The following is a 13,805-nucleotide window of genomic DNA, read 5'->3' as shown; positions in this document are numbered from 1 at the left end:
GGCTGGTGCAGGCAGACGTGTGTATCAGGGACCGATCCGACCCTTTAGTGATACAGACAGTGATAGTCTAAGGCCCAGGGATGTTCCCAAGCACGATTACATTTTCTGTTATTGTAATAAAGCTTTGCTATTCATACTTGGTGCTATGCAAGTGCTCCTGTGCCTTGGGCAATGCATTAAGGAAGGAACCAGGCACAGCAGTAAATGCCCTTGCCTCACAGCCGTTGTAGCCCTGTACCATGCAATACTGACCCTGTTGCTTTCCACCTAGCAGTTACTCTGGGACGGTCTGGACTGGTCTGTTTTCAAGGCTTCTAGCACCAGGGTCTTCCATGCAGACCTGGCACTCTTCAGCTCTCTAGGGCCCTGCTTTCTCCAGGCCTACTAGCCATGGGCTTTGGGCCAGCTCATCCTCTGGGGTCAGACCAGAATCCCCTCGTTCTGGTTTTGGCTGGGATAGAGCTAATTTTATTCCCAGTAGCTGGTGCAATGCAGTGTGTGTTTTGGATTTAGTATGAAAATAATGTTGGTAACACACTGATGTTAGTTGTTGCTAAGTAGTGCTTACCCCAAGTCAAGGACTTTTCCGTATCCCATGCTTTGCCAGCAAGAACATGCATGAGAAGCTGTGAGGGAGCAGGGCCAGGGCAGCCGACCTTAACAGCCAAAGGGCTATTCCATACTATAGAATATAGAATGTCATACTCGGTATATAAACTGGGTGGAGCTGGCTGGGGGCCGCCGATCACTGCCTGGAGACTGGCTGGGCATCAGTCAGCATCTGGTGAGCAACTGCGTTGGGCATCACTTGTTTTTCTTAGGTTTTATTTCCCCCTCGCTCTTTCCTTTTCATTACTATTACTACTGCTACTACTATTATTATGATTGTTTACTTTATTTCAATTATTAAACTGTTCTTATCTCAACCCACAAGTTTTACCTTTTTCTGATTCTCCTCCCCATCCCACCAGGGTGGGGGGTTGAGCGAGTGGCTGCATGGTGCTTAGTTGCCGGCTGGGGTTAAACCATGACACCCCTCTGGCCTTCCTGAGCTCTGTGCTGAAATCCTTCACAGCCAGCATTGTGGGAAAATTACTTGGGGGGGGTGTGGGGGTGTGTGTGGAACTAGAGAAAACCGGGACCCCATAGAAGCACAGTATTACAGAAAGCTTTTTAGGGTAAAATACAGCTATCGCTTTCAGGATATTTGGCATGCACCTAATCTACTTTACCATGGCTCCCTAAGCAACACATCCTCCCATCTCAGCACATGCTGATAGGAGTGACGAAGAGTAGAGTGGAGTGGAGACCCTGCAGCCAGGCTCTGTTGTGCTCCCTGCAGGAATGGGAACTTGATGGGACCATACAGCTGATAAGCTGCATAGCAGTTGTCAAATGAAGAACCTATAAGATGTCTGGTGCTGAGCCAACCGCTGTGGCAAAATTACTTTCCTTGGATGAAATAATCTCATTGTAATACCAACGCATACCTCCATCCCAAAGTTACCCACCTCCAAGGTACTACCATACCTCACTGGGCGTGTGATACCAGTCAATAACAAAAATATATATGACTAGAGTCACTCAAGGTCCACCTAAATCTGAAGAAAGTGAACTGGTCTTGGACTGAAATAAGTCCAAAGTGGGGGAATTGTTTTCTAAACTCCTGAAATACCAAACTCTGATTTAGTGTTTAACTGTATGTTAAACAAATCTGTGCACAATTTAGGTCCAGCTGACCCACTCTCTGAAGTTGTTATGAATGAAGGGGCTTCTAATCAAGGGAGTCAGTCTTGGGAAGGACGAGAAACAAAGAATAGATAGTGAAAAGAACAGTGTTATCTAAGTTGCACAGAAATAAGCCTTCAAGTGACAAAAGTTCTGGCTGCAAGAGAAGACAAGTTGATAAGGTGTTACAATCCACCGACATCAACAGAAAATTAGTAAAATAGGACAAAAATAACTGTGGCAGTGGGACATCATTGACCTCTGACTCAAATAGCCCCCCTGAAACAGGGCAAAACCCTGCTCGGGGAACATGCGTAGTTAGTAAAGGACTTCAGCAGTGTGCTCGGAGGATGCGTACTAATTTGCATTACAAGTGCAAAACTTCTAGCCAGTCCTGTGTATGATAATGAATATGCAATGTACTATGAAGAACAAAAAGCAAGCAAAGGATGGGAGAAGTTGGGGAAGACTCCATTGTAACTTCTGGGATCAGTCGATGGGCTGAACCTGTCTTCTCCCCCATAGGGACGCTTACTGGGTAAGAACTTTATTCTGTAACTAACTCATGCTAGCTGTTACTAGGTGTATTATTTTAAGCTTGTTTTGCAGTTAGTGTATTATCAATGGCAATCTTCAAGCCTTATTCTGTCACAAAGTTGCATTTTGTATAATAAAAATCTTGAGGTGAAGTTCATTTTGTATAAGGCTCTGGAGATTTGAGTAGTTGTTGTAAGAGATTTGGCTGAGTGACGCTGTCAGTGGGTGTCCCTGAATAGGTTAGTCGAATCACCCTCTGATACTGTGGGCTATCGAAGTGCAGGTAGTGGCCGCACTGGTTGGACACAAGGGTCTTGTCTTTCTTGGGAAATTGATAGGCTGATCAAAAGTAAAGGGTTTGAGGAAACCCCCTTTCTTAACGTGACAAACATGCTGGAAAGTGCATGCATACTGTGCACCAGCTGACCTGATGATTTCATATATGCACAGGGAAGAAAAAAACAGCTGACCCCTGTGGTTCAGATGCTGTTTACTCAGACAAAATTCACATACGCTGCCAGCTCAGCTGTACTAGTTAGCTTTCAGTCGCATCCTGGAGCAGGGCTTATTCCTGTGAGTCTGTCTCCTAGAATTATTTGAAAGAGAGCTCTGAACAGGGGATCAAAGCATGTGAGAGTGCAGAGACATGGCTTCAAACAAGTTGGACCTGTGACCTGTGCAGTCCTGCTGTTGCCCATCTGGCTGCTGGAGAGAAATGGCTTGGTGGCCCAGGCAGGAGAAGGACAGTTGTTCCATTCCTGCTTCACGTGAGGCTGCCTGTTCCTGGAATAATGCTGCTCTCACTACCCCAAGCTGAGCAGTGATAAATAAAAAAAAAATATTTGCTGATTTAAACATTCTTATGCCTCTCATAGTAGAACGGGCCACTGGTCTGCTGGTCTTTCTGCAGTAAAACTTGTTTCATGCGGTGCTGTTTTCTGGACAGATCTTAGATCAGGACTCTCTTCTACTATAATACTTTGATCATTACACATTTCCCAAACTGGTGTAGAGATGAGAGAATTCCTACCATATGTCATATTTATCCATTTCTCCTGGCTCTGTGGATGACAGGTACCAAAAAATGGATGCCACTGTTCCTGCTGTGTTGGAGGTTTTGTTCAAGCCACAGCAACTGGTAAAGAGCGCTGCAGGATTTTCAGGACAGGTTTTTCTGGGCAGCAGTGCAGTGATGACAGATGGCTGGAGGGATTTGTAGAGGCTGGCTGCAGCCAGGCTTCCCGAAGTCATGTATGTGCTCACTAGCGAGTGGTGCAGTGATACCCTGGCTGCGTAGGGGTGGCCCAAGCCAGGCCGGTCTGCTCCGCCAGCTCTGCTAGCAGGACTTTCAGCACCATTTCCCTTAATTGTTTGCACACATCCACTTTAGTATTTTTAACAGTTGCAAGGATGAGACTGGCAGGATTGTTGTGCTGAGGTGATGTTGTCCTATCATATGCCTTACTCTGAGTGATCTGTTCCCTTGGCTAAGCCTGTATGTCTATGGCATTGCCACCTAGTAGTTTTACAACACAACTGCCACCACAAAGTATACACAGATGTGTGTGTATGTGTATATGTATACACGTGTGATTTGCAGAACTGTGCCTCCCTCTGCCCCCCAGCAGCTGGGCTGCTTCAGGCTGGACTCTTTACATAGTGGACAATTGGACCACCACGGTCCAATTTTTTGAAACCTTAGCTAGAGGATGGTAGATGTAATGCAAGGATTTGCTTTAATCCGAGTTACTAAAGGCTTCTCATTTCCCTGTGGTGGAGCTGTGCTTGTCAGGACTTCCAAGGCCCCTGAATGTCCCAGGCAGCCTGCATCGCGGGCTTCTCCAGTTGCAGGGACCTGAGGAGATCACCAAGCAGTCCACCAGGTAAACTGGGAGAAAACCTGGGAATTGTGCTTGTGACATAGTGAGAGATTGTCAAAATCCAGTATATTTTTACAAAACACTAGTTTTGACAAGACAGCTTTTTCTGACAAAACCGTGTTTCATGACCTAATTCCCAGCCCATTTGTCCTCCTATCCTTCCCTGTTGCTCTCTTGTCTGTACACTTGCCACCATAACCACCTATGTCAAGAAACAGAGTGGGAGCTAATGCTGACAGCATCAGCACTAACTCAGATTAGAGTTACTGTCCTGCAGTGGCCGTTCTATAATTCTTTGTTTTCTCTTTTCTTAGTAAGTAGAACACCAGTTTTATGATGCTGGTATCATCAATACCAAACAAAGAGTTTGTAGTGTAAACTCAGATGAGTTAGAGTTATCATGAATCATCCTTCAATCTCAGCTGTTAGTCTCCATTTCTTGGGTGTTTTTTTTTAAATCTAGATCTGGAATGAATTTGCACTGTTTGCCTTCATTCATTGAACTACTTTTTTTATTAAAAGCTACTTGTTCAATGAATGAAAAATCTTTGGAAGGGAGTAGAAGTCTGAATGATAACAAAACAATGGAGCCTGTTCCTAGAGCATGTATACTGGTTTGCCTGGTTCATGTAGAGTTGTCATGTGTTCTGAATTTAATTAGCAATAATTAATTGCCAGCCAATATGAGGGAACTGGCTGGAGACAATGAGGCTCAGGGGGGCCTTACCACTCTCTACAGATCCCTGACAGGGGCTGTAGGCAGGTGGGTGTTGGTCTTTTCTCCCAAGTACCAAGTGACAGGACAAGAGCAAGAGGCCTCAAGTTGCACCAGGGGAGGTTTAGATTGGGTACTGGGGAAAAAATGTCTTCACTGAAAGGGTGGTCAAGCATTGGAACAGGCTGCCCTGGGAAGTGGTGGAGTCACCCTCCCTGAGGGTATTTAAAAGATGTGTAGACCTGGCGCTTAGGGACATCATTTAGTGGTGGGCTTGGCAGTGCTGGGTTAGCAGCTGCACTTGATGATCTTAACGGTTTTTTCCAACCTAAACAATTCTATGATTTTATGTTTCAAAAAATCATCTCAGACGCCAAGGTGCTGTGCACTAGTTGGGCAGTGTGGCGAGGAACAGGGGATCCATGCCCTCTGTTGCCAGGGCTGCCAGTGGCTTGCTGGAGGAGTTGGTTACCTGGCTTTGGGTAAGTCACCAGACTGCCCACATCTCAGTTTCCTCTGCTGGAAAATGGGGATGAGAATACTGTTAGAAAACTCTTCAAGCCTACTAAAGAAAGCATTGCATAGAAGCTACATAATTCTATGGCTGCATCTACTTAAGAGTTCTTTGGAATGATTTAGGAACAGTTCTAAAGCATGAAGACTCTCAGTAGGTGATGCAGCTTAAAATTTCAGTAAATGATTTTGTAAAGGATCCTGAAAGGTAGAGTGCCAATCTGCCGTCCTCTCGGGCGTGCAAAGTGAAGTCTGCATGCTGCTGCGTCATGTGGCATGAGCTGTAGCTCCCTGTCCTGTGTAACTCCCCCACTCCACTCAAATCATGTTCAAACCTGAGTGGTTTTCAGCAAGACAAAAATGAGATTTCATTTTTCCAATACTGAAGTCATCTGTGTGATTCATTTTGATGATTTCTGTTTAAAAATAGATGCCATTTCTTTGTACTAATCTATTTTAAATCTAATTGTATTCCCAAATAGTTCTTTGCAAGGTGGATTTTCAAAGCCATTTCTACTTGTTAGTAATGTAGCTCTTCCATTTCTGTGTTTGTATTTTACGATTATTTGAAGTAATTTTCTAATTTGTGAATCATGACTACAAAAAGTAAATCTGGTAATTGTAGCTCACTTAGCAAACTTCTGGTTTTAGTGGTTTTAGATTGTTAGAATACAGGCGATTTACTAAACCTCCAAACCTCAGCATTCCTTATCATCAGTGCCATATTGACAACAATCAATATGATCGTTTAGACACTGGGAATGCTTGCTTGTTTGACAGACGCAGTCAATATATAAGCTCTTTGGATATATTTCTTCACAAAACCAACAGCAATAATTACACAACAGCATATTTAGTGTCTGTGCAATAAACATGGATTTTCAATTTGATGCACTTTTGTTACTGTGTAACATATTTGCCTATATGGCACTGCTGGGCTGTTGTATCTGTAGTTTGTAGCCAAGTAATTATTCCTTTATGCCTTCCCTCCCCCTGCCCCCCCCCTCGCCATGCATTGCCAGTTTGTCTGCCTGGGATATTTCCATTCATCTGTGGTACCAGGTAGTTCCTCTTTTCTGACCTCTCCTCAGAACCCTTGTCCTGCCACGAGACCTTGGCAGGCTGATTCCGCATTGTTCCTGGATAAACTTCACTTACAGTGCAACAACAGTATGTCAGTTCTGCAGCCAGCATGTGGTACACATGCGGTGCAGTTAAATTTCCATCCAAATGTTTCCCCAGGGTTTTCAACAAATAATTTTGTTCAGCCCCATTCCTGTTCAGTTTCTCTAAATCACCCCAGTTGCAGTTTGAGTGCAATTTCAGACAAACGATTCACAGAGTTCTGGTTTTCAGTGGTTCTCAGTTTGTGTTCAATTTTAGCAGACTTCAAAGAAGTAATTCTGATTAAAATTTGAGACTTCTAGTTCTAGCTGTGGTCTGTGAGGAAAAAAAAAGTTTTGAACGTTCTTGAGATTTGAGCTGAATTTCCCTTAACTCTCAAGTGAGTTCCTTCATTGCTGTTGGCATGGCAAAACTCAATTTTTCTTACACTACTGATAAGTTACCAGTCAGCTCTTACCCTGCAGCTGTTCAAAAAACTGTATAAACAATGAAAAATTGGAGTGTAGATGAAAAGAAGTAAGTTCTCGATGCTTTTATTCTGTTTCAGTGAAATCAGAACAAATCTGCCTTCCATGGCAGTAATAGAATGTTGCAGTAAAGCCTCTGTGTATCTGTGGTGTAGTTTTACATGTAGCAGGTTGTACATGCTATCTCCTTGATACGAAGAATCCATTTGCATTTGGGTCTCAAGTCCCTCTTCGAAGACATTGGGCCCAGAACAGTCCAGCAGTTTTCCCCATCGTGATGCTTGGAAGAACTCCATCGCACTCCCCAGCTTCCCAGAAAATCCTAGTACCTTGTTCAGCTACTCGTTGCCTTACGCTGTTTTTTATTTTTTCTTCTTAAGTGTACTTTGTCAATATTGCTGTAGTTGACATTTCTCGAGAAGTAATGTCAAATGGAGTTGTTAATCACATTGTGAAATTTGTTTTGTAACATTCCTTTCAGCTTTAATTACTGGCAATTTAAAATCAAATAGCTGTGCTATTACTAATGTATTTGTCATTTCTGCAAGTAAGGTTTTACAAAGACATTTTAAAAGAGCAAATACACTATTTTATACTGTCATGAGTAAAGCAGATAGACACAGAATTTTAAGCAGTGAACCTGTAGAAAGTGAGGCAGATTAGACTGTACAGCCAAGCTGTGAATGGAGATTTAAAGTGTGACTCCAGTAAGACAATATAAAAAATATATTCTGATTTTCTAGATTGAGATTGTCTGTGGTTTCCAATGCTACCTTTCTTAAATACACTTGGTACATTTATTTTTTGAAAGATTTAACAGATTTCAGCAGTTGTGCATTTTTTAAAATCAAAACTGACTGGAAGTATTATTTAATTTTGTAAATCTCGTTAGGAAAATTGCTAATTTTATTTTACTTCTGTGAAACATAATTTATAAATATTTATAAATATAAATAATCAGAATGAATCTGGTTTCTGAAATCGATGGTGTGTATTTTGCACTTTGTTCCCATTTCACCAGACAGTAAGCAGAGCATGACAGATGACTTCCACCCTGCTAGTCATCTTCTCTTTACATGTTTAACCTGTGCTGCATATACTTTTGCTTATGAGATGAGCAGGAGGCTGCAGCAGGCCGGGGAAGTGCATGAACTCATTAGCCCTTGGCTGGCTACAGATTTAGGTCCCTCTCTCGTTTGTCATCATGAGGTGGTGGCCCTTTGTTTCCTTGGCCAAGAACAGTTGATGGTTAGGCAGGGAGTAAGAATTAATGATTTCCAAAGTAGAAAATCAGAACAATGCCCTAGAAAGAAAAGAAGGAACACTTTAATTAAAATCTTTAATTCCTTTCCTTTCATATGAAAAAATTAATATAGGGTAAAAACCTGATTTGTCAGCACTGCAGCTTCCATTCATTTATGAGTAAAAACACAAGAACAGCAGCTGGGGGATTGTACTTGTTAGCTAAGCTGCTGTGAGAAAGTTCATTTTGTCTGGACTGATCTTGAACAGGGCAAGCAGTTTGCTTAGAGAAATTAAATAGTTAAAAAAATTTTCAAAATCAAAACATGAAAAGTTTGCAAAGCTATTAAGCTACAGGAGAATAGAAGGGCAAAAAAAGGTAAAAGAAGCAGCAGCATGCAAAAAATCACAACAAGAATGACAGTCTGTTTTATACAAATCGATGTGAAACATGTCAGAAACCAAAACAAAATGAATGAAGTGATGAAGGAGCGGAGTATGAGCTGGCTGCATGCTGCATCTCGGGCTCAGTTTGGAGATGTGTTCCCATGCTGGGCAAAGGCAGAAGTGCTGGACAGAAGAGAAGATTGCTTTGAGTTTCAATTAAAAGTATATGAAGTGTTAAAATACATGCCTGTTTGGTTCCACATACGCCTGGTGCAAACTCTGCAACTGGGTTTCAACTCTGTTTTTTCACAGAAGCCCCAGTCTGAAGTGAGCCTTAGTTAAGCACAGCAAATCAACAGCTTTAATGTTCTGGGAAGTTACTTTCAAGGAGAAACCAAACATTTCAATGTAATTCAGTCTAGTCTGTCCAGAGTAGCCTGAGACTTGAAAAGAGAAACATAGCCTATCAGGAACGTGGTAATAATCTTAGGTATTACAGTATTAGTAATACTATGCATATATGAAAGTGTCACTTATTTGTAGCTCTAAAACCAGCAAACTGAAAATCACTAGACTTGACCAAATAAGTAATTCATGGTAGTATATAGTATCTGCATTTGCAATAATGGTAATCATCATAGAAATCATGAACACAGTAAATACCAGTCATTCACTCTTGACTCAGCTGCTGTATATATCTGAAAGCTCACCTGTCTTTCAAACTGCTGAAAGCTTAGGCGTGGTGGTCTTCCCAGGTCCCTTCCAACCGGAGCAGTTCGGTGATTCTGTCTTGGCTGAAGTCTGTCTTTTTCACAGGAAACTTAACTTCGTTGACAGCCTTGAATTTCCACCTAAAGATGTCATACAAAAGGGATTAAAATGCATCCTGTCCTTTCTTCGGGATTCTGGGAATGGAAAACTACTCTGTATGGAGCCAGCCACTTCAGGTATGATGGAGATGTATTTGTGTGCATTTACTGTAATTTGTTTTGGAAAAAGTGTGAACCCAGGGATGCTTTCATTGTGGGCTCTTTCACTAATGTGTGTCATCCGGCTTTGCATCTGAAAGGAATATTGCCAGCTAGGATAAACGAGGGGAAAAAAAAGCTTCAATGTTGTGATAAAAAAATCATACCATGAATCTTAAACCGCTGTGTGGAGAGGAGGATGTTGTCTTTGTATAAGAGGAAGCTCTGAATTATGTGTGGTGTTGTTAGAGAAGAAGACAGTTTTCAGCAGAGGCTGTTCTTCAGAATCGGCAGAGAAGAAGCATGAACAGAAGGTCGGCCTGTTTCATTAAGATGAAAAATGGCTAGTGTGCGTGCCAGGCACTTCATAGGAATGGTAGCAGGGATAAGTATACAGGTAGATGACATTTTATAGGGGATATAGGGGAAACTGAAATATTAGGGAAATGAAAAAAGACACTTAATTAGCAGACAGCTGCGGGAAAAAATGGAAATATAATACCTGGCTTACAGAAAGGAGGTGGAGCTGATAAAATTACAAATGTGCTGTTGTAGCTTCTATTTTGGGACATAGTCTGGTTCAGATCCTTAGACTGCTGCAAACAGTAAAATTAGTGACAGCCTCCCGCAGATGTCAAACCCAGACAGCCATGCCAATCAAACTGCCTCCAGTGACAGGTCAGAGGCCTGGGGGGGGGGGGGAGTGGAGGAGAAATGGAATGGCTGTCGCTGCTGCGGTGGGCACGGGAGGCACTGAGGGCTGGCAGGCCACGGCCTCCCCTGAGCAGGTGCAGTGCCCTGTCCAGTGTCCCTTGTCCCCAGGTAGGGGGGCTGCGGGGACGAGGCCTGGCCGGCCACCAGCTGCTGGCGGGTTGCAGAACCAGCTTTCTGCTGGCTCCGTGTCACCCATCTGCTTGGCCTTTGGCAGGAGGCGAAAAGAAAATGAAAATACATATAGAGGAGATTTCTTCTGTCTGCGAGTGTGTGTCGTAAGGGAGGTGGGGACATAATTAGCAAATTCGTATGCAGTCTGAGGTGCAGACCTACTTCTTTTTAAAAATTCAGTGCGCTGTAAATACACCGTACACCATAACTAATTTTTACAAGCAGCTTGATATTGTTCATCCACATACCAGAAGCCTTATAGTGTTTTCTGTGGTTTTGTATTGTGTTTGAGGTCATGTTCTTCAAAGACAAGCGTAATTTGCTCTTTATCACACTTTCTCTTTCTTTTTTTTTCCCCACAGTACTGCAGTTATAAATTTACATTAGGAGGGTAAAATTAAGACATTGTCAGCAGAGAGGAAAAGATGCAAAATAATTTGCATTATTTATGGTCTGATAGATTCCAGAAGTCATTAACAATAGAAATACTGGGCATATTCCCACAGAAGACCTCTTCTCATACTTAAGCTTTCCTGTAATGAAGGCTAATTACTGTGGATAGCATTAGTATCAGAGTAGAATTAGGGGTGTTGAAATGTGATATCATTAAAGGGAACGCAGTAAATTCAAGAGTATGAATGAGCTAAGCAATGCTAAGCAATATGTTGACATATAAAAATATCAGCTCAAAATACCATGATACTGAAAATGAAGTCAAAATACTGATGTAAAGGTAATTACTGTATTTTTAAAGTTGATCTCAGTTCCACGTATGGTGTCGTGAAAGGGAACTGTGCACATTTCCAGAACTTCACATAATTATTGTCTTCATGTTTGAAGACCTTGCTTATAATTCTTGTTTTGAGACAAATTATGCCCCAGTACTATTGCTCAATTACCACTATTACCTTCAAATTTCACCACATTTTAGCATGACTTGAGAGCGAGCAGTGCATTTTTCTGTATAGACAGGTTTTATCTGTGTTGCTAGTGCTTAATGTTTATCTAGTTTTTTTCCATATTAGTGGACATTTACTTTAGCATGCATAATATGTAAAAATCTGCTTGCTTAACATTTTAAGTCATCAGGGTCTTGAGTGAAGTCATGGACTGAGATACCTTCTATATTGTCCTTCTATCTTGGCTTTTACACTTTCAAGAGAACTTCTTTCTGTGCGATCTTCAGACAGGTTCGCATGATGTATTAAGAGAATTGGCTCAGTGTGTTGGCAAGATTAACTGTCTTCTCAGAAGACCTAAATCAAGGCTTGTTTCAGACCAAAAATTGTGTGATTTTGATACCTCCTCAAGCAAGGATCATGCTAGCTGAAAACTTTTGTATGTCAGGAACAAGGTGTGCTAGGAAGCAAGGTCAGTACCTGGCTGCACGTAGTGTTCCTGATACCTGTCTCAAGCCACATCGTATCAGAATTAGTGTAAATTCATCATCTGGAAAAAATGACAGTGTCTTCCAGGAAGGAAACCAGTGATATAGTAAAGTAGACTTCTTAAGATGCAAGATTGCTCTTATAAATATATTTTACTGTTTTAAAAGTCCAGTCCTAGTTTAATTTTTAATGTAGTCAGAATGATAGAGCAAGAACCCCAAAGTTCTGTATTCCGCAGAATTGCCTATGCTGCAGGAATCAGCATGGGCCTTCGCTAAACTTTATGAAAAAAAATGAGAGATGTCATCTCCCCAGGAAGGTAATCAGTGGCCCATGCAAGCAGATGAGCTTCATGAAGTCTTTCAGGTTTGGTTTTGGGGTTTTTTTTTGTTAAATACTACCATTTTCATATAGGAACGTACACTAATCATTTAACTTATTTTTTGCCGCACCTTCTGCAGAATCTGTCATGTTTACTGATGCATTTTGACACATTTGGTCACAAAGAGTACTGAAGTGAAAGGGAACAAAGCTCTTTATTTCATTTGTGCTTAACATAGTTAAGGCTAACGTTTGTTTTTCTGGACATAGGCCTACTGCCAAGTGTAGGTATTTACTTGGTATTTCCATCAAGAGCAGAATAATGTTTAGAATCAAAATAGGAAAAACACTTGGGAGTGGGAATAAAATGGCAAACTTTTACCATTAATTTTCAATGGGAATTAATGTGGCTCGTTGATACTCAAAATTGCACCTTTTATAGACTTTCAGAGTGTTCTGGCAACAAATCCTTGTGATGGTTAAAATACATTGGAATGCTTCAGTCCAACTGAACTAAGCTTTCTCCAGCATGCAAGTGGAGTTTTATTAAGCAAATTATGCAAAACTGAAGCAAAACTTCTGTGCGGTGTAGTACACTTTCTTACTGCACTTACTGATATGTATTCTCCCCTTTACAATTAGGAAACTAATTTATCTTGAAGCATTTTTAATTGTTACCTAAGGTGAAAAGTCTAGGGTAGTAACAACAGCAAGTCTTTTTTATGTTAGACTAAAGAAGTAAAACCTCGGAACAGAAGAAAGTATTCATCCTGAGGGCATGTGACTAAGTACTGGCCTCCTAGCACCAGCGTGGTGTTAGGAGCTCAGCCATGAGTCGAAAGAGCTTTTCTTGATTTTGTTTTCAAAGATGCGTAGACTAGGAAAACAGGCTGTCTGCTTTTTATTTTTTTATCTATCTGCGTGAGGTGAACCAGTATTATTTTTCAGAGATCACTTTCTATACTCAGCAGTAGCAATTTAGAATTACTTACAGCTGATTGCTCTTCAAGTGAGTATATGAAGTGAGAGTTTTGTTTGGAAATTAGCAGAGTAGTGTTTAACAATATTGTATTGTTGGTATTGTAACGACTATGACATTTTTTCCAAGTTCCCTTAACTATTTGTTATACGCTTCCTTTCAAAATATACATGTAACATACTTGAAATACTCTAGTTATTTATTTTGGGTTTTAACTCTCCTTCAGTGGTACACAGTCTTGAAAATGTAGCCAATTTGGTTAGTATTCTTCAAAATATCAAGTCAAAAGCAATTTTTCTGCTGATTTTTGTCTGCATAGGAATGTGGGATTGCATTCTATTAATTTAAATCTCTTAATTCAAACATAATAGATTAGAATGACAAAGCAATTATAAATTATGCTCTGGAACACCGTTGTGACTTAATTATGTTATCATGTTTAATGTTAATTTAGGTAGTGGTATATTTAAAGAAAAATAATCCCATGGAGTTTAATATTTAGAATCTGTGGGCATGCACATGAAGTTTGGGAACCTTCTGTAACATGCAAGAGTTTTTTGCTCCCTCCCACATGGCCCATCTGTTCATGTTGGATGAGAGCAGTGTGTAAGAAGTAGTATATACATACTTCATGCAGAGAGGATAACAGAATGTACCTTGGAATAAAGCT

At 41.1% G+C, this 13,805-nt stretch overlaps 1 protein-coding gene across 1 annotated transcript in view; it reads left to right on the top strand.

Annotated features, from left to right (window-relative positions):
• Positions 1 to 13,805, top strand: part of LRRC27 (leucine rich repeat containing 27) — a 36,189-nt gene that overhangs the window by 15,688 nt on the left and 6,696 nt on the right. Inside the window, 2 exon segments of the mRNA XM_080403425.1 lie at positions 9,411 to 9,428; positions 9,431 to 9,541. Of these exon segments, the coding sequence (XP_080259551.1) occupies positions 9,411 to 9,428; positions 9,431 to 9,541 (129 nt within the window).

This window comes from Falco punctatus (assembly GCF_963210335.1).
Source record: "Falco punctatus genome assembly, chromosome: 9".
In the NCBI taxonomy this organism is placed as follows: Eukaryota; Metazoa; Chordata; class Aves; order Falconiformes; family Falconidae; genus Falco; species Falco punctatus.
This window is presented reverse-complemented; position numbering and strand designations above follow the sequence as displayed.